We start from the raw sequence: 21,196 nt of genomic DNA on the forward strand, positions 1-21,196 counted from the left end.
GTTCAAGATTATGCCGCAAAATGCATTTTGCCTTCTCTTGCATTTTTAATTGTTCTAATGGTATTTTAATTTACTCTGGCTTTAATTTTTGTTTCAAGTGTTTGATTTATCAAAGTTTGATGGTGGTACATTAAATTGTTTAATACTTGATGATGAATGTGTCTCAAATTTATTTCAGTCAAAAATATTTTCAAACAAAATTTTGAGTACTACATTTTTAGGTCTTGTTTGTCTTTTAGTTTTTATTTTGATAATTGTCAAACTACCTCTTAGATGTGATGAGAACACCTTCTCAATCTGCTTTCTCCCTTCTCTTTTGCCTGTCCTATCTCCTGTTGATGGCAACGCTAGTAGATTGAAGGGGAAAAGCCAGCAGATTGAATTGTATAGTCACCACATCGAATTCATTCTTTGGCTAGCTTAGGGGGTAGTTGTTAACCCAAGATATATGATATTGGCAAGACGGAGTGTCAACAGTCTATATGCCCTCCGTGTCCTGCTGATGATGGGTTTCAGTTTTCTTTCCTTGTGAACTTTGTGCTAACTGCCAAGTCTGGAAACAAAAATCCTGTGATTTATAACAAAAAGGGAGATCTTGGAGGAGATTGGGATTTGGAGAAGTGGTGTCACAACAAATTTAAAGGTGAGTTTTGTCGAATGGGAAGAATTTCTTCGGTGATTAATCGTACTGCTCAGAAGGTGGTGTAATTTTGGAAGTTATAAACATGTTCTTCAATGTCAAAGCAAAGCAGGAATGAGTTTAGACGGGTATCAGTGATTTGCATTGGAGTCTTGTTTTTGCTGTGTTGTTCTGTCTCTGCGATGGTGCTCGAGTCTTCCTGTGAGTTTTCCTGTGCATTTTATCATGAATATTTAAGGACCATGATTACTAAAACAAAAAAAAAACAAAACAAAGAAATCCCAACAGAAAAATGCCAAATTTGGTTAGCTCTCCAATAAATCAATTTGACAACAGTTTAATCCAATATGACAAATCTTACACTTGTATCCAATCCGCTGCCAATTGGAGGAAACTAATAAACCCTACAATTGACAACGACAACAATTACAAGGACTTCTTATATTATATACACCCATTATGCAACTTAATAAAAACAGATCTCCAAGGGGAATGTTGAAGACTGCGCAGGAGTTAAAAAGAACTAAAATTAATCAGTCTTGTTATAATCACTTGATGTCCGACCATCTTTTTTATCATTATCAGCAGCTGAAGATCCATTTCCATTCCTGGATGCAGCTAGTTCCTTCGCCTCCACAAGGCTTGCTGGGGGAGTCATTGCTTCCTCTATTGGAAGAGTCCTTTTTGAACCCTCCAAAGCAACGCCGAGAACTATGTTCTCTTCCAATGCAGGCCTTGATGTTGATGGCTGTACGACTGGCAACCTCTCAGCTTCTTTTTTGGCTTGAGCAGGGTGTGGGGAACAGCCTGGTTTTTCTGCACCAGTTTCCGATGTGGAAACTGGAGCACTGTCAATTTTGACATTCTGCCGAGCATTTTCCAAGCTTGTTTTCTTAGGTTGCTTCTTGGACATATTGTCGGAGATGTTCTGGGACATATTATCAGAAACTGATGTTCGCACTTTGGTGTCAGAATTTGGTGTTTTGCTAACCTTTGAATCTTTGGAGATTGACTTCGACGTCATTTTACCCCTCTCTGCTTCCTTGAGATCAGATACAGAAGTTGTTGCCTTACGATCCTCCTCAGAATTTGGCATTTCACCAATTTTGGTGTCTCCCTTGGTGTTGGCTGTTGGCAATTCTCTAGTCTTTGAGTCAGGCATCAGTGTCGCTCCAGCCTTTGCATCTCCCTTGGTTTCAGGTGTTGGCCATGATGTGACCCTGCTATCTTGCTCACCATTTGTGCGTGTTGGACGAGATTTTGGTTTATCTTCTCCATTAATTTTGTAAGAAGGCTCAATAAGCAGCAATGGTCGGTTAGATGCTGCTTTGCCATGAGTAAAGATTGTTTCAGCAAATGGCACATTTTCCAACTCAGTGTCACTATATATTTTCTGAACTGTACGAATTGGAGTGGCAAGTCGAGCTCGGTGATGGCTGATGACTCGAAGAAGATCCAGCAGTATAGCTTCCTACTTCCCAATAAACACACAAAACTTAAAGAGTTAATTGATTAACATTATTTAACCTAATTGGGGTACCCTTCTGTTGACTGCAAGCACAGTTGATTGAAATAACCATCGGCACAGTAATCAGCAAAGAAGATGGTTTTTATTTATTTATTTATTTATTTATTCGTTTTTTATGAGTAAAGTAGCATAAAAGAAAATTAAGAACGTGGAATGCTAACATTCCAATAAAATTAACACCAGCAAAACAGAATGAGGTCACAAAGAACAGAAATTTAACAAACGGCAAGGATTAGTCCTCCAAGCCAGTGTACTTGGGAAAATTTATGCTAAAAGAGTTTCATTAAAGAGATTTCTTGACATTATCAAATTAAGAACGTGAAATGGAATTAATACAGCAAGTCCAGGATACAAGGGAGAAGATTCGGATAACAAGAAGAATGTTGACTGGTTGAGGCTGATGGAAGGCAGAGGGGGATGGGAAACCAATGACTCATCCCCCCTTGCATTTTTATTCTTATGCAGAATCACTGATATGCTGCTATAGACCAAATCCATAGCATACACAATGAGACAAACACCTCTCAGGTTCACCAAATAATAAATTTCATTCTACCTTAATTACATAAACTAGAAAGGATTCATTATGAGTCCGTCATCCAGGTGAACCTTGAGCATATATTAATTGTTGGAACTTTAAGGTACTGCATTGACTTCTTATTATGTATGAATACACTACCATGCTTTCACACAATTCTGATATTTAAATCAGGAATCCTTATTTTCATTATTGCAAGGTCTTTGAAGTTGCCTTCAAAGCGAGAATCCCTATTTAATATTTCAAACGCAAAGGATGACTCCCTAATTGAAACACATTTAGCAAAAGGTTTTAGCCCCTTATTGTGAGATCTTTCAAGCTGCCTTCATGACAGAGACAGGAGAGATACATTCTAGGTACAAATGCTTGTGTCCAAATGCCTACCAGAGTTCACACAGAATTTTAATGATCTGCCTAGCAATGCTCCCTAGCTTGACTCAATTTCTCATCTTGGAATTGTCTGGTGGTGCATTGCTAACTGTATTGTATAGCATGCATACAAAAGAGAATCCTACTCGGTAAACCTTTTCAATTTCAAAAAAATGAAGGGCAAATACTGGAGGAAAATCCGTACCTTGACACACAGGTATTCTTCAAAATGTGAGGTCTTCACGAAGCAGGATACCAAAATCTGCAAAATAAACAAGGCAAAGATTAAATTATAAACATGGATAAAAAGCCATGATTGGTGCTGTCAAATGAACCCATTGAATGCTCAGCCTTGCTCCAGTACTGGAACTAGCCTATGAAGTCAAACAGAAGAGATCGCCTTCCAAATTAAGAACTGGAATATTGGATTCTGGTTTTAATTATTTTTAATGTCCTTGATTCCCATCACAATAACTTGGAATGAGATAGTGAGTGAAGATTTAATAGCCCTAAATTTTTCAAAAGAAATGGTCCATGATCACATAAATTGGCGGAAAAGGATTCATATAGCCGAACCCACCTAGTGGGACTTAAGGCTTGGTTTTTTTGTTGTTGATTCCCATCACAATGCAAAAGATGTGAGGTATGTCCCTAGCTAATGGAGGAGACTTCAGGTACAAATAAAATACTGCTATCATGATTAAGCAAACAATCTAGTTGAAGTTACTAAAAGAATCTGTTTGTCCTATTTTTTTGTTTGAAACAAAAAGGAAATCATATATGGCAGCAGTAACTAACCAAAAGGGCCTGATTTTCGGGACTAATATTGTCCAGAAATACTCTTCTATGCAACCTCTGCTGTTCTACTTGAGGATTCTTGGCCAAGACTTTTCGCATATCAGCAACAATGCTCTGCACAAAAAAGAAAAGTAGCGCAACCATTCATCGCTGGGAAAGATCATATAGCAATTTTCTGACAACAAAATACCACTATTATTTAAAGTTAAGTGGATGATCCAGATCATTCCTCACATTAATCTTATTGACATCCAAGTGACTAATGGCTAGGTGGGTTTTAATGCGCCAATGAGTTTTTTGACTGAGATTTCTCACAACATTCATAGTAAACTTGTGGTTTGGAATGTGAACCGCTTCACGATCTTCACCTCTTACAATTGTTGGTGACCACCACCCCACATGCTGTAGACAGCAAAATTTATCAAAATTAGCATTAGCGAAGTCTCTGAATGACTTCAAACATCAATCTCCTTTCCTTGAACATCCGTCCTCCTATCAACAAATAAAAAAGGTGACAAAAAAAGCCTATAACAAATAAATCTGGAGTTTGTATCAATGCTGATGAGGAAAATAACAACAATTTGAAGTTGGGAAAATATGGGAAAAAAGCTTCATGACAAATTGGGAACAAGTGAAAATATCAATAAAAAATACATCACAAAGGCATCCATTCATTTTTAGGGAAAATATCCCTCTTGTTTATTCTCATCCAGCCTTTCATTTTTAGGGATATGTTGTATGCTCAAGTACAAACCTCAACAGTCCCAGAAACTTCATAACCTTCAATCTTTGTTTGTATCCATTCATTCACAATAAAAGGCCGGGTTGCATGAATCATCGCGCTTGATAGGAAATTTGTGAATATCTGGATATGATGAACAATTAACGTAAAAATTTGCAATAACATGAACCCATACAATTCAAAATATAAAAATAAAATAAAAACAGATTGTCATCGGTGAACCTTAAATGAAATGCAGAAATGTCAAGGATAATGTGCTATTCAAAAAAACCAAGCATGTACAAGTAACCAATAGAACAAACTAAATTGCACCTCACGACCAGCAAGTGTCAATAATACAGTCCCAAGACCTCCAGCAGTTAGCCATTTCTGGGTAGAGAAACCTAGCAACTCCATGAACAATGCTACAGCAGCAACCCATACGGCAGAGTATATAGCTTTTCCAGCAAATTGGAAACCCATCTGCCACAAAAGCAATAAATCTTTAATTTAGGATAAACAAAGTAGCCAGGCATGTTACTAGCAAAAATAAATAACATAAAGAAATTTTGAAGGCAGCATGCTTTTTGTTTATGTTCCTCCATTAAATTCCAATAACCAGCCATAGAAGTATTAAGAGTATAGGTATCATCAAATTCCCTGTCAGGCTAAGCGCAAAACTCAAGTATTTGAAATATACAGCTAACTGCGTTTGGTCTTCAAGAGACAGATAACTTATTTGAACATGCAGGCATGCTGCATGGTATCCCCACATGGTTGTACTTAATATCTCATCACAAATTATCAAGCTAGATAGCCAATTTCTTTTAGTGCTATATATAAGAAAATGTACCAGTAGCCTATCATTTAGGATGACTGTCATCTCATATATTAATGAGTCTACTTTTATAATTAAAAAGTAATGCAGCAGTCAAAATACAATACATATAAAAGAGGGAACCCAGGAATTTCAAAATTTTACATCATCAATACATACATTTCTTGCATCACCAGTGTCATTTGCCTCCATGACTAATTTCTGGGTTTGTTGAATCACACTGCATAAAAGAATTAAGCCATGTTTAGTGATCATGACACAACAATCAATGAAATTATAAAATACTGAAGCCAGATATTGAACAGCCAAAACATATAATAACACATGGCATAACAAGTACGAAACAAGTGAAACAAAATAAGGTACAACCAGATTACATAAAAAAACACTAACAAAAGAAAGCAGAAAGATAGCCTATACCAAAAGAAAGTGCAGGAAATTAATCCATATAATGCAAAAATAACTAAGCACAATAATATTGCCAACAGTGGCGGTTTGTGGTACTGCTGTAATCATGATCACCCTAAAGACAGCACTGGTGTCCTGATAATTTTGGTGATATTGATTGGGGCGGGTGTTTACTGCTGGATGAAATTAGGGAAGGATATGGATATGTTTCTGATTCCATGGATGTTCTAGGGTTTATCATATGTACCTCCATCCCAGTTGGAAGGATAGGAGGGGGTTTCTATCTTTGAAAATGACAGCTTGTTTAATGATTTGCAGTGCAAGGACGGAATTTTACCAACACCATTGGAAGAGATTTCAAGGAAGGATTTATAAGTTCAAGATCTTATGGATAAGAAGGATTTTAAAGTTTTGTGATCCTGGAGGAAATGAAGTACATTTTGATGGGTGCAAAAACAGAGCTAAAAAGGGTCAGAGGGAGTTAGCTAATTTGAAAAGTGAGGTGAATAATGACGGAAAAGGATTGAAGAGGGGCTTCCTTAGTTAATTGTTTATTTTTATCCCTTTTTTTCATTTTTATTTTTAATTTTATTTTCTGTTTTTTTTAGTGGACCTTTTGCCTCAATTCATTGCATCTTCTCTTTATCTATCTAATATACCTCCTTTTATTATTAAAAAAAAATAAAACAAATACGTCCCTTAAACCATATCGAAGCATCTGCTGAAGTAGGTAGAAGATGGTGCCAGGTATCACTCATACCTTGACAAACAATAGGCAAACGCAAGCACAGTTGACAGTGATCTAACAAAATTCAATAGCCGTTGCTTAACAACCTCGCTAGCTTCTGAAGGAAGAACAACTGGATCCAATGCTCTGCAAGAAACACACCAGTGATCAGTACGTGGTAGTGATGGGCAAACAAGTGTTGCATTTTAAAATGAAATTAACTGCACTTCTTCTTGGCGTTAAATAATGACATGCTGCTAACACCTGCAGATAAGTATGGCTCCAGTCCATAGCAGCATAGGTTGAAGATATGAGGTCATAACATAGTATGTACCACTTTTTTTCCAACTACCATCACTCTTCTGCAAGACATTGGAAATATTAGGTAATAAAAGAAAATTCATAAACTTGGTAGCCACAAAAGGGGGGCAAAATAGAGAAAATAAATCATATGAGAGCACATACATGGAAAAACAAGTTTCTGCCCTGACGCAAGAGTGGCCCAAGACCCCACACAGCAAAAATAATTACACCAACTGCAGGGACTAACTTGAGCACGAGAGGACTACCTTGCAAAGCATTATATGACCTGAATTAAATGATTAAAAAATGGTTTAAATTTTATAAATAATGCAAGGAATACTTGACAGATGGATAGCCATTGACAGTGACACCATCTAATTCAATGTTTCTAATATAAGAACATCAAAACCATGTCTAAGATATAAAGATTAACTTAAAACAACTAATCTTAGTAGAAACAATGATTTGACAACGATTACAAATGCAGGTATAAGAACATAACCCAATTTCCACCTAACTTTTAATACACTTAAATATAATGCTTGAAAGTTTATACCTAAATGAGAGGAGTGCTTAACATATGGATACATTGCACTCAAAGTGACACTGTTAATTCACGCTTTCTGTTATAGGAACATTGAAACCATGTCTAAAGGGCTATCTGGTATTATTTTTGTTTCTTGCATTCTATCTTTGTTGTTGTTTTGTGAAGAAACGGGTGGCAGCAATGCATGTCTATGTTGCTAATTTTCAAATTTTTTTGTCAGTTTTTAGTCTTTGCAGCGGCATAAACCAGATTTTTTGGTCTTCACTGGTTCACTTGTGGTAGCAACCTACTGTCAGAGTGTTTTTTTTTTTTTTTTAATAAGAAAAAAATATATTAACAAAAGAACAGAATGAGTTACAAAGATAGGAGGATGAGATGAATCTCAAAAAGCAATGCAGAAATATATCCCTAGTCAACTTCCTCCCACGTTTATCCTAGATCAGTGTTTCATCAGATTGCTATGAATGCTTCTTACATGTGGAAGAATGAGATCATCCCCAGTCCCCATCTAAATGTGTGCCCACCTCTTCCCACAAGTTCTAGAATTTTAAGCAATATCAACCTCACTACTTAAGATTTTTACATCTTGTTATGAGCATCAAATTTACATATATATAAAAAAGTCAATAATGAAGTAATGCATAAATGTTTAATGGCAGTGCACAAAAATAGTATAAAATAACAAATGTTATCTTCAAAACAAGGAGTGGGGGGAGAATGGGGAGAAGAAAATGAAAGAAAATGGGATTGAAATAGATGATGCGATATTGGTCAATAAAAAAGGAAAATTTGGAACTGAGACAGAAGGTGGGATATTCATGAAACACAGATGTGCACGTGCATGTGCCATGTGCATAAACCCAGTTACAATAGTTACCTTGTCAATGCCATTGCAGTAGCCTTCATACTATAAATTTTAAATGCTCTTCCAGGTAAAAGAGAAGAATGGCACTTGAAAATATTGCGTCTATAAGTTGCAGAGTACATTGGCCTGTACACAGAGTCTGAAAGGCGGATACACCAACAGTCCCGTCTCTGAATATGGAAAAAATAAAAAACATACATATTCAAAGATTCTGTTCTATATAAGTTGATACCAATGATTTTCAAAGGAGTTTTCCCCCTTTCAGTGCATTTGTGTGACTGTTGGCTGGAAGGGAGGAATTCTAATCACAACATAAAAAATTATTATGTCATAAGTACTGCACTCACAACATGGTAGGAAGCAATATCTCGGAAAAATGTATATTTAAATTGACAAGGGGAATGAGAAAATAACTCAAATAACTGATATTACTGGCAACCAGTAAGAACAGAACCATAAAAACCATGCTAGATGTCCCCTAAATATATTGCGACGGATTGACCATGGGACATTTCCATGCTGCAGGTCTCAAATTCAAACCATGGGATGGGGTGAGGGTTTTGGGATGGGGAAAGCACTAATCCCGATTGTGTAGCCAAGGCAGAGTGTTCCAATGAATCCAAAAGAAATGAAAAGAAAAGAACAAAGAGAAGTTAGACATTCAGACTCCAAGAACTTGTACACCACGGTCACCACCATCCAGTTATCAACTAAAATGCATTGCAACATTAACATGATGGTTCTGTGGCTGAATAGAATCAACAGATTCCTAATAAATACAAAACAGAAATGAGAATAAGGCAAAAATTTACACAGAGATATATGTCATGCCAAATCAAAACATGAATTTTTCTTTATGTTTTTTCATCCCACCCACCACCTACCCCCAAAATACACACAGACACATGAGCAAGAAGGGGGCAAGGAAAGGATTTAGGTTACAGACACCCAACATGCTTATGTTGCGCTGCGAAGTGCAATACCACAGATCAAAGAGATAGAGGTGAGAGAAAACCATACCGAAGCATGTGACGAAAGGCTGGCACCCAGTAAACGTAACTTGTCTCTTCCTTCATTCTGAATCCAAAAGTGAAACAGATTTGAAATTAAGATGAAAGCAATGAAGCTAAACAATGCCCCTCTCCAACGGAAAAAGAAAAAATCTTGCCACAGGAGACTACTGAAGCCTTTTTTGATTTTTAGCAAGAGAGAGATAGAGAAAGAAGAGTGTGGTGGTTGGGGGGGGGGGGGGAGGAGAGGAGGAGGGAATGTTTCAAATGAAACATTATTTGTACCTTAAACTGTATACAATGTCCGTGGTTCTTGTGAATTCCCAAGTCATGAGGAAATTGCAAAGAACCAGCAATAGCCATAACAGCGTTAAAATAAGCTGATTCGGAGATGCCGCTAGCAGTACAATATCATAATGTTATTCAATGCCAGTAAAACAAATATCAATGGAGACAGCAGGAAAAATCTGAAAACTTGAGAAGTCCACAATCTGTTAACGGAATTGGTAAAGAGAATTAGATGGCTTCAAAACATAATACAAATCATCCTATGTATTTTTTTTATAGCAATAATGTAAATCATCCTATGTATGTTGCACGTGCTAAATCATGATGATGCAAATAACTCACCAAAAAAGAAAAGAAAAGAAGAAGAAAAAGTAGGTGTTGAAAAAACAAATGAAAGTTACGATAAAGTCATCTGAGGAGGAAAGAAACAGCCCATTTGTGACCAATAGATTGAAGGCATGCAGCACAAAATAAGTGCACAAAGAATGAAGATTGGTTAATTTTATTTTATTTATTAATAATAGAAAATATTTCTTCAAATCATTTGAAAAATGGAATGTTTATTTGAAATCTCTTTATAAATGACACCATTCTTCTCTAATCTTATTTCATTTTTCTTCATTTTTTTTTTCCCGAAAGAAAATCATTTCTTTTTTATATATATTTTTCTTGCATAAATCCTCTCCTTAATATTCGTTATCTATTTGGAATTCTTTTGTTATGGTAAATAATTGTTTTGGAACTAGTTATTCTTCATCTAATACTTGAGATTGGGTAGGGGCCATTGAAGGAAAGTTTGTATTTGATTATTTTTTTATTTAAGCTCTAGGAATGGTGGGTTCAAATCCGATTCCTCATAGTTCTATGTTGATTTTCTTTCAGCTGTACAATTAAATTCAATCAAATTTCTTGAGGCACAAATAAAGGTTTACTTTTGTCTAGATTTCGTTTGTCCATTATCATTCATCCTTGGGTTCTTTAAAATGCTGGTTGACTTTGAACGTCATCTACTTTGGTCCCTAATTGTGACAACTGATTTCCTAGTAGAAAGATTTATTAGGATAATTATTTTGTTCTTGAACTCATCCATAAAAAATCCTTTCCACTAATTAAGATGCCATTTGGTAATACTTTCAAAAATTATGAAAATGAAAACTAAAAACTAGAAATAGAAATTAAAAAAACTAAAAACCAACAACCTACTTGGTTGATATTTTTAGAATTAAAACAAATTTAAAGCTTGATTAAAAAATGTTCATTTTAGTCCTTGAATCAAATAATAATTACAAAATATGATTAAAATAGTAAAACTACAAAGTAATATAAATTAAAAACACTATAATAAAAATAAAAACTATTATTATTATTTACTTAATTATTATATTTCAAAATTTACTTTACAAGAACAATCTTATTGTAAATGACAACTGAAATATAGTAAAAGTATTTTGTAAATGGCTTTTACTATTTTTTCAAGTTTTATGAGCATTTTTGTTTTAATTATATTTTAAACTCATATGATCTTTTAATTTTAATTTTAATCAAAAAGTATGGATAAAATGAATGCTTTAATCCAAAAATTTAATTTTGGATACTAAAATATTCTGACAATAGGTTGCTAAGACAACTGAAAACCATAAAATTTGGCCATTAGTTTTTTCCCAAACAAATGAAAACCGTCAACATAAGCAAACATGTTCCCATAATTTGTTTCTTAACTATAAAAAAATGAAAAAAAAAAACTGAAAATAGAAAAACTACCAAACAGGCCCTAAATGAATCCATTTTCTTAGCTGAGACAAAAATTTCTAATGTTAGACTCATACTGTAGGCATGACTTGACTACCAAACATACCATACAACGATTTGAGTTTGGAGTCATAGATGTCTAATATAAAATTTTCCACATTTAAATAGATATGCATATACACCTCCCCAAATGCACTTCCCTGCATCATCCTTGATTCCATGCTACACTGCTTTAACATTGCTCATAAGATGTCCTCTTCAAACTCCATCACTTACCCAAGTTCTGAATTATTTTTAGATATGCACCATAATATCTGAGTCTAATCAAATCAGTTATAATACACATCAAAGTATTAAACATAATAAACACTGTGAATGTATCAATAGGTGCTAATTTATAATTTGTAAATTCTTCCTTACACAAACGTTATCTTTACATATAAAGTGATATTGTTAAGGAATTTTTACCCGTCATATGAGCAACATTTATGAACACAAGAAATTGAAACCACATTTTACCCCATTTCTCAACTCTTTAAATTTAGGTATGAAAAGGTTTTATATGTAGCTGCAAACCTATAAAATTTACTCAGATGAAAAAGCAGGTGGGTACCAATATCCACACATACATGCACATATTCTATTTTGGGTTGTGTTTCGGCTTTTCTTTTTTGTTGGGTTCACATGCCTTTTTAAGCTTCCATCCAAAAGAGACATTTGATAAACCTTCATTACAATATAAAGAAAAGGAGGATTTTGGGAATAATGAAGTAAGAATGTCTGTAATCTGAATAGTCTAGAGCCTCAACTAGAAAGACCTCCATCATTGTCATTCCCCCTCATTCAAATTGGATCGTTGGCAGGGAATTCTCTGTAGCTGACAAGGTCCGAAGCTACTAAGACTCTCCCTGAAAATTAGTGCCTCGTAAGCTTTGGCATTTCCCAAATCATAAGGACCAGTTGGGATCAGATGCTTCTTTTTCTTCCTAATTTTCAATTTCAGGTCCCACATTTCAACCGCAATGTTTGAAATTTTGTTGAATTGCATTGTAAACCTTTTCTCTTATTCCTACTTCTCCTAAAACCTATTTAATTCTAATTTCTAACCAATCTGATCCTGGTCCCAAATCAGCATTAACTACTACTTTAGTCTCATCACCTAAAACTGTATCATGAAAAAAACAATAACATCAAAATTCAGAAAAAAATGATAACACATATACACATTAAATCCAAAATTAAATAACTCTCCTAAAATTCTACAGCATGAAACCCAGGTATAATCCAGACAGTGAACAGTAATCACCAATCAACCCAGCCACAAATCAACAAATAGTGTATCGTAAATCCTACTGTTCATTAACTTCTACACCCCCCCCCCCCCCCACCCCCACCCCCCACAGGACCACATGACAAAATCTGTGCAAATAACAATACCAACACCAACTTCATCCCAATCCCTAAAACCACTAATGAAACCCTAGAGTTGTAATTTCAACGCCTACAGTCTCCGCTATTAAAACCTATAGACCCAAACTCAAAATTAGACGCCACAATCATTTCCCATAAAATTTCTTCTAATAAATAAATAAATAAATAAACCAAAGAAAGACGAATAATCCCTCATACATCTCTGCCTGCATACAGAGAGAGAGAGAGAGAGAGAGAGAGAGAGAGAGAGAGAGAGAGAGAGAGAGAGAGTTACCTTGTGAACAAGCAAAGACGATGAAGCTCGGGAGATTACGGCGGTCGAGAGCTTAGTGGCGATTGAGAATCCAAGGTGATTCTAAAGAGAAAGAGACATTGGGGTTTGGGGAGCCGGGGCGGGAGGTGTATGATTTTCTTGGGTGGGCGGTACGCGAGGACGTGGTCCACAGGGTTTTCCTGTGTACCAAACACACATGCAAGTCTGCAATAACGTCTATAATTTGGACAGGTGGACTGTTCCTTCTTCCTTTCGGCCATCACATTTAAATTGTGTCAAAATTTCCTTTTCTTTTTCTAATTTATGATTGGGCGAAAGTATGATTTCCCTCATCCAAATTAGTCAAACCGTATTTAAAGTTTAAATAATTAATTAATTAATTAATTGCAATAAATAAAAGCCTAAAAGTGGTTCAAAAGTGGCTAATCAAAAATTTAATGAAATAAATAAAAATATGTCGCTATATTTATTAATTATTAATATTATAATGTATTAGTTTCTTTATCCATCTCTCAAAATATTTAAACTCTAACTAAATAATATATTCATTCACATCTTCACTTGACCCAATACTTCATCTTACGTCATAACTTCCAATCAATCAGATGACTATCACATCATCTTTTACAGCGAATTGCATTGTACTTCTGTGCAAAAAACTAACAATCACTTACTCTGGATGCTTTTACATTCTTAACTTGGTCTTTCCACTGAACCAAATAAGTCTCGATTCAATTGAGCCAAGTAGACTCGGTAGAGTTGAGCAAACCTTAGTTTCAAATTAAGCCAAACAAACCTTGATTTCAAATAAAACCAAGCCAACTTTAGTTATCTTTCTTAGCAAAGCCCAAATATCATTCTTAAATAGAGCTTGGCTAACAAATATACACAATATATGCATACTTTTGGTTTGAAAGTATTCTTGTGAACTTAAAACTCTTTTTTTTTTAATACGCCGGGTTTCTTGGGCTTACGCGCCAGACTAATCTCACACTTACGCCAGTCGTGCCTACAGCCAACACGTAGAAGGTAAATCCGGATGTGCGCTGCAAGCGGCAGGGTTTGAACCCTAGATCCATCGTCATAAGCGGCCTTCTGGGGAACCTCCTTACCACCTGAGCTTATGTCTAGGGGCATGTTGTGAACTTAAACTTGATATCATGTTTATGTGGTTGTTATTAGTTATACACAATATACAAGCAAAAAAAAATTTTACTCTCCTTAAAGAACTTTTCATTAGACACCTAACAAATACATACATATTCTCACAGGTCATAATGATGCTTTTATCTCCGCATATGTGCATACTTTTTGTAACGACCCGAATTTAGAATAGTATTTAACTAATAAAAAGAGGGAAATGGAGACCGAAAACAGAAGGAGGCCGTCGACGAAGCGTTCGTCGACGACATTGAACTTTGGGAGGAAAAACGGAAAAAAGGGGTCAACAGGACTTCGTCGACGAATATAGGGGATTCATCGACGAAGGCTTAAGAGAATTCGTCGACGAACACAGGGGCTCGTCGACGAGAAAATAACAAGAGGGGTTTTTGGAGCTGACTGAATTTCGTCGACGAGGAGTGGATTTCGTTGACGAAATTTGTGAAGGACTCGTCGACGAACACAGGAGCTCGTCAACGAGAAAATACCGAGAGGGGTTTTTGGAGCCGACTGAATTTCGTCAATGAGGAGTGGATTTCGTCAACGAAATTTGTGAAGGACTCGTCGATGAATTTCACTGTTATATAAATATGGGAAAATCCAGATTTTTAAAGCTTCATTAAGAAGCTAACTCACACTCTCTCTCTCCTCTTCAGTTTTCTCCCTCTCTCTCTTCAATTTTGGGCTCGTTTCTCGCCGAATCGAAGATTTGAAGCTACCACGACGCTCCTGGCGAAGTTCTCTCCAAATCTGCCGGAGCGGATCGTTGGTGGAGTCAAGTTGGAAATCATCCCAAATCCAGGGTAAAGCCTTCTACTCGATATTTGGAGTTGTGACAGTTGAGAAAAGTGTTATACGCGTAGAAATATCGAAGTTTAATATTAGGAGTTTCCATTTTCAGGGGTGTTAATTGAGGAAGTTGGGAATCACCCCTAAGTAAAGGTAAGACATTTTAAGCCGAATTTGACTTAATGGTAGTTATAAGAAATGTTATACACGTAGAAATACTAGAGTTTATTACTAGGGGTTTTCATTTTCAGGGTGTTGAGTTAGGAACCCTGCGGGTGCGGGGAAGATTTTCTTAGGGGTTTTTCAGGAATCAGGTAATGGGATAAACTAAGCTAATTTTTTTTTGAAAAAATACTTGTATATATATATATATGTAACATCTTATTTATGTTTGGAAAATACTGTTTAAATGTTGATATGTTGAATACGTGAAAAATATGTTCAGTGTGGCATGAGTATTAAATGTAATGAAATATTGTTTTCCGAGAATGTGAATGATATGGATTTTTATGACGCGAAAAATCGGCGTACGGGCCGAGTGCTATATATATATATATATGATTTTCCAGCGTACGGGCCGTGCTATGTGGATATATTTGCCAGCGTACGGGTCGTGCTATGTGGACGAGATTTGCCGGCGTACAAGCCGAGCTATGTGATTTGCCAGCGTACGGGCGGTGCTACGTGATTTGCCGACGTACGGGCCGAGCTATGTGATTTGCCAGCGTACAAGCCGAGCTATGTGTTGTCGGCGTACGGGCCGAACTTTGATAAAATGTGTAATACCGGCGTACGGGCCGATGATTTTTATGATATACGTATGTATGAAAAATGATATGATTGATATGAAAGTAAATGATATGAGATATCTATGTATCACGATTTTAGTATATGTTATACGATATCAGAACCTGGTTGGCTTGGTTTAGACTAGCACTTGCACGGTATCGTTGCTATGTGTTCATGGTCTTCATGATCATGATATTTGTGTTAACGCCGTTATACGGAGTGGTGTGAGATTGGATGGTCGATGTAGTTATTTTCAAGAAGTGTGCTGTTATCGTCCCTGGTGTACGGACCAGTCTGGGTAGACCTATCGGACCTATAGACTAGACTATTGACTTGGCAGTGGTTGGCCAACCATTGTTAGGTCCCGCCTTTGAGCCACGCAACCCAGTCATGTGGGGGTAATATATGACAACAGCTAGCTAACCTACCAAGATTGTTTTATAATATTATTATTATGATATGAGATGAGATATCTTTACGAAATGCAATATGTTCTGCCATGTTTTGATGTACTTATGTTTTCCCAGATTTGATAAACAATATTGAATATGTTATGTATGGTATATGTAGAACACAGAATACTCATGTTGCCACACACTAGTATTAGTTTATTTTCCTTACTGAGAGATGTCTCACCCCTAAATTTTATTAACTTTTCAAGAGTCCCAGATAGGAGATCGGGAAAAGCCCCGCTGACATAGTGTGGTTTATCTGCCCTTTTTGAAGGGTAAGTTTTTGGTAGGGATAGTATGGTTTTGTGGAAATTGTCCTTAGATTTTATTTTTGGGATGTATATATGGAAGTACAGTGATTGTAGTAACTCTGGTACATTGTGATGTATGATATGATGGTATGAATATGATTGTACATTTTCTACTGCGTAGGCTTTTGCTATATGTTCTGATATATCCCTGGTACCCATGGGTCTAGGTGGATTGTGACCTACTGAACTGAAATGTGAGATATGTGGTATTGATTTTATGATGATATTATTATATAAAAAAAAATGTGTGGAAAATGAGCAGGTCGTGACACTTTTGGTCTCAAAGATGAGTTGATTAAGTTTAAATCAAATAATATCACACCTCCCATCGATGGTTGAAATCTGAAGAGGAGAAAACCTAAAGATTACCAAATTGTAGCTGAATTAGCATGAACATATGATTCGGGTACTTCGCCAAGCATCTGGTGTGCTTATTTTCCTATCTTTCTTCAAAGATTACTGTTGAACAATAACATGCATGGTTGTAATTCCCTAGGAATATCACATAATGAGTTAATGTAGTCTTCCGTTGTTCTATAGTTCTCCAATATTTTTCCTACACTAATTAACTTGACATCTTTAACAATCCTTGGTTCATTCTCTTTAAGTGTGAGTATCGACTTTTTGAGTCCGATCCCTGTTTTGATACTGACAAAGTACAAGTATCTCATGTGTGCATTTACTGTTTTTGAACAGGTTCATGATTTAGTACACATGTGAGGTAAAGGATATGAAAGTCCGGAGGAACATAAAGATTATATTATCCGGTGCGTATTCCATGGAAAGATCAAAGAGTAAAAGAAAAAGACACTTATTATTTCAAGGTGTAATTGCATTTTAGTTTTCATATATGGTTTGTAATAATGCATACATCTTGCATGATATGATTTGAATGCTCAAATAGGTCATAGACAAACCTTACGGCAACGTTGGATTTTTTGGAATATTTAAATAGCCCCGGTCGATCGACCCAATAACATTTAAATCACCACAGTTGACCGAACACACTGTAGGCCAACAGTCAACTAATTTTTTCATGTTGTCAAAGAGTTGAACAATAAAAATAGATGGTGAGTGCCTAATTGAATTGATCGGGTCATGTAGGAACAAGGTTCAAGTCTACTGATATGTTAGGATGCCTCAGTTGCATACATCACTACACTTCCACTTGACACCTATCGTAATGATAAACAGCTCATCTCATTGTGACCTTCTCTTGAATTCTCAAAACATCTGTCACTCCATCCCCATTGGGGCAGAGAACCCATCGCTATCTCGGTTGCGCTACCGGAGGCTCTGGGGAAGTCAGAATAGAAGAGCACTCATCTTGGGGTGGGCTTACTACTTAGATGCTTTCAGCAATTATCCGCTTCGCACTTGGCTACCATGCGTTTACCGTGGGCATGATAGCTAGTGCACTAGAGGTGCATCCTTCCCGGTCCTTTTGTATTAGGGAAAGGTCCTCCCAATGCTCTAACGCCCACACCGGATATGGATCAAACTGTCTCACGACGTTCTGAACCCAGCTCACATACTACTTTAATGGGCAAACAACCTAACCCTTGGAACATACTATGGCCCCAGGTGGCGAAGAGCCGACATCGACCATGCCTCGGGCAACCGACCCCATCCACAGTCGACCAAACCATGGAATTTGATTTTTCTACTGTCCCCGGGTGACTGAACTTGTAGTTCAAAAATGCCTCGATCGACTAAACCTGAAGAACCGACAGACCGGCCCTAAGCTCGATTGACCGAACCTACAAAGGTTTGGTTTTTTGCCTTAACTCAGCCGACCGATGTTTCCCATAGACGACCGAACCCCTTTGAAATTCAAAATACGCTATGAGTGTTTAGCCAACCGACCCTTTAAGATGGTCGACTGAACCTCTCGGGTTGGAATTTTTTAAGCCCTAAAATGTAATTAATTTCGTAATTAAATATTTCCAAAATACCAAGCATGTCCCTAACGGTCATAATTTATTGAAAAACTATAAATACCCCTTCATTCTCTCAAATCCTTTGGTTAATCAAAGTTCTCTAAAACCATTTTTTTTAATTACAAAAATCATTTCTTTGGGGCATATGTTTTAAAATCTCTCTCAAACTCTCTTTTATTTATTCATTTCAAAAATCATTTTAGAAGAGAGTATTTTTACTTTGGGCATTTATTTGTAGAGCACTTACTCTCACATATACTTTGAATGTGATGACCAAAAAAAAAATATATATATATATATACTATTAAAGCATAATAATAATAAAATAATAAAAATGGTCATTTAATTAATATCAATACAGAAGTATTTTCTATAGAATCCTTGATTCTATGTTTGATGCCTAAGAAAGACCTTGTCTTTTCGAGTGCCGAGAGACCATTGCGGCTCAATAGCTCCCTAGAGGTTGGCCTGATCAAAATGAAATTTTATAAAATAAACAGAATAAACACTGTTTGTACACGTAAATAAGTATATATACATAAAATAGTGTTTTGACAAACATAATTTGTAGAAATACATGATATAATAATAATAATAATAATATAAGTATCCTATGTGGGGGCCCACAAGACTATGTGGGGCCCACATGAGTCCCAAAGTCGTGTGGGATTCACATGAGTCCCAAAGCTGTGTAGGACTCATAAAACCATATGAGGGTTATTGGAATTACGTAAGACCCACTTGGGTCTCGAAGTTGTGTGGGGCCCCACATGAGTTCTGAAGTCGTGTGGGATAGACATGAGTCCTGAAACTATGTAGGGCTCATAAAATAATGTGAGAACTATTGGAGTTACGTAGGACTCACTTGGGTCTCGAAGTTGTGTGGGGCCCACAAGACCATGTGGGGGGCCCACATGAGTTTTTGAACTTTGAATTTAATTCTTTAAAAAATATAATACAAAAACATGACTTAAAAATAATAATAATAATAATAATAATAATAATAATGATTTTTTAAAAAAATTATTAAAATAAGTAAATAAATAAATAAATAATTAATTAAGTAAGTAATTAATTAAAAATTTATTAAATGGGAGTGGTGACAAACACTCCCACATGACCTCCATCCCTCTCCCAGACTCAACCCTTATCTAGTTTATCCCTTACCCATTCTTTAATAAAAAATAAAAAATAAAAAATAAAAAATAATTTATAATTTCACCCATCTTTTTACACTTTTACAAATTCAATTTTCCTCTCCAAAATTTTCCTATAAATAGGAAGTTTACAACCTTCATTTTTCACAAAAAATTTCCAAAGGAAGAGAAATATTAGTAAATGAAAGAATTAGTGGTGAAAGGAGAATTTTTGCTATAATTAAAATTCTTACTCACCCACTCTTTCCGATCTCATTTTTCTGAGATATTCGTTGTGTTCATAGCACAAAGTAAATGAAAAGGTAAGTAAATTTGATTATATTAGTTTTTTTTTTATTTAAAATACATACCCGAGTTTATTTGTAAGTAAATTTGATTATGCTAGTTTTTTTTATTAAAAATTCATATCCAAGTTTATTTTTAAGTAAATTTGATTATGTTAGATTTTTATTTAAAATTCATACCCGAATTTATTTGTAAGTAAATTTCAATTATATTAGTTAGTTTCATAAAATTCTCTTGAGTTTATTTTTACGCATGTTTAATTATAATAGTTTTATCTTTAATATACTTGCATTTATTTTTGAGTTAAGAAATGTTCTAAACCCCTCGAGTATTTTACATCAAAAATTTTATTCAAAAAATATTTTTAACACGAAAATTGTGTGGCATGAGTTTATTTTTACATTGCATATTTCATGAAAATATAAGTAAAAATGATATGAGTTGATTTTTACGTTGCGTATTTCACGGAAATATGAGTAAAAATGATATTTCAGTGATATTATTGTAATTTTGTAATTTTTATAATAAGATGTTTTCAAAACCCCTTATGACACAGACGATACAGAAAATTATGAATTCTTGGTACCGCAGTTTAAAGTTTAAACGGATCAAAGTACACCCACATTGTTTACAGAATGATTTTATATAGTAGTGAATTTTTCCTGAGTGTACACCTTGGTCGGACCAGAGTTTAATAAGAAAAATCTTACTTAATGATGATGTACGTTGATTTAATTTGACCGGCCAGCCAGATATGTTCAGTCTTCGGATTGCACAATCGAGTCATGAGGGTAAACCTGACTTACGATTAACAGGCCTAAGGGTGATTTTTGCAGTATATGTATATACATATTTAATTACGAGTACAAAGTTATTGATGATTTGAAGGTAAAGTATAAGTTTATATGAACATGACCATTATTATGCTTAAATGATGATTTAAAGGAAACGTATAAGGAAAAGTATATATATGTATATAATTAAAAATTATAATTACAGTTTTTAAATTTAAAAGTTTAATTTAACAGTTATAATATATGATTATAAAATTTTACTGTTGTAGTTGATGGCAAAAGTTTTTATGCGAAAATTTTTAAATTTATATTTATTTTAAAAGCATTTTTAAAGCTATAGTATTAAATATTATTTTACGAAATTAAAATATTTTGAAAGCTCATTTTTGCCATACATGTAACGACCTCAAATTCTTAATATAAAATGTAACATAATGAACGGAAAAGTCAATTCGAACTCGTGGGTAACGGGGACACTTGTCAA

The 21,196-nt window shown here is 35.3% G+C and overlaps 1 protein-coding gene across 4 annotated transcripts; it reads right to left on the reverse strand.

Moving 5' to 3' along the window:
• Positions 1-919: 919 nt before the first annotated feature.
• LOC131153437 (mechanosensitive ion channel protein 2, chloroplastic) lies at positions 920-13,254 on the reverse strand. 4 transcript variants are annotated; one of them, XM_058105750.1, is made up of 14 exons: positions 13,035-13,254; positions 9,578-9,689; positions 9,303-9,359; positions 8,295-8,452; positions 7,033-7,132; positions 6,832-6,929; positions 6,601-6,714; positions 5,592-5,652; positions 4,928-5,077; positions 4,628-4,738; positions 4,108-4,275; positions 3,874-3,987; positions 3,281-3,337; positions 920-2,111 (listed from the first exon to the last, which is right to left on the reverse strand). In XM_058105750.1, the coding sequence occupies exons 2-14, from the start codon at positions 9,653-9,655 to the stop codon at positions 1,170-1,172; spliced, it is 2,208 nt and encodes a 735-aa protein (XP_057961733.1). In that variant the 5' UTR covers positions 9,656-9,689; positions 13,035-13,254; the 3' UTR covers positions 920-1,169. The 4 variants fall into 4 exon arrangements, with proteins under 4 accessions (XP_057961733.1, XP_057961715.1, XP_057961744.1 ...); XM_058105732.1 differs by having other exon boundaries at positions 7,033-7,156; XM_058105761.1 differs by having other exon boundaries at positions 9,578-9,783.
• Between the last annotated feature and the right edge of the window lie 7,942 nt (positions 13,255-21,196).

This window comes from Malania oleifera, chromosome 1 (genome assembly GCF_029873635.1).
Source record: "Malania oleifera isolate guangnan ecotype guangnan chromosome 1, ASM2987363v1, whole genome shotgun sequence".
Taxonomy (NCBI): Eukaryota; Viridiplantae; Streptophyta; class Magnoliopsida; order Santalales; family Ximeniaceae; genus Malania; species Malania oleifera.

Excerpts from the sequence above, each read along its gene's own strand:
- LOC131153437 (XM_058105732.1), bottom strand. The coding sequence starts at position 9,655 with ATGGCTATTGCTGGTTCTTTGCAATTTCCTCATGACTTGGGAATTCAC. Across the intron at positions 6,930-7,032 it reads GCAGAAACTTGTTTTTCCAT|AAGAGTGATGGTAGTTGGAA; the intron begins GTATGTGCTCTC and ends AATGTCTTGCAG. Across the intron at positions 4,276-4,627 it reads AAGTTTCTGGGACTGTTGAG|CATGTGGGGTGGTGGTCACC; the intron begins GTTTGTACTTGA and ends TGCTGTCTACAG.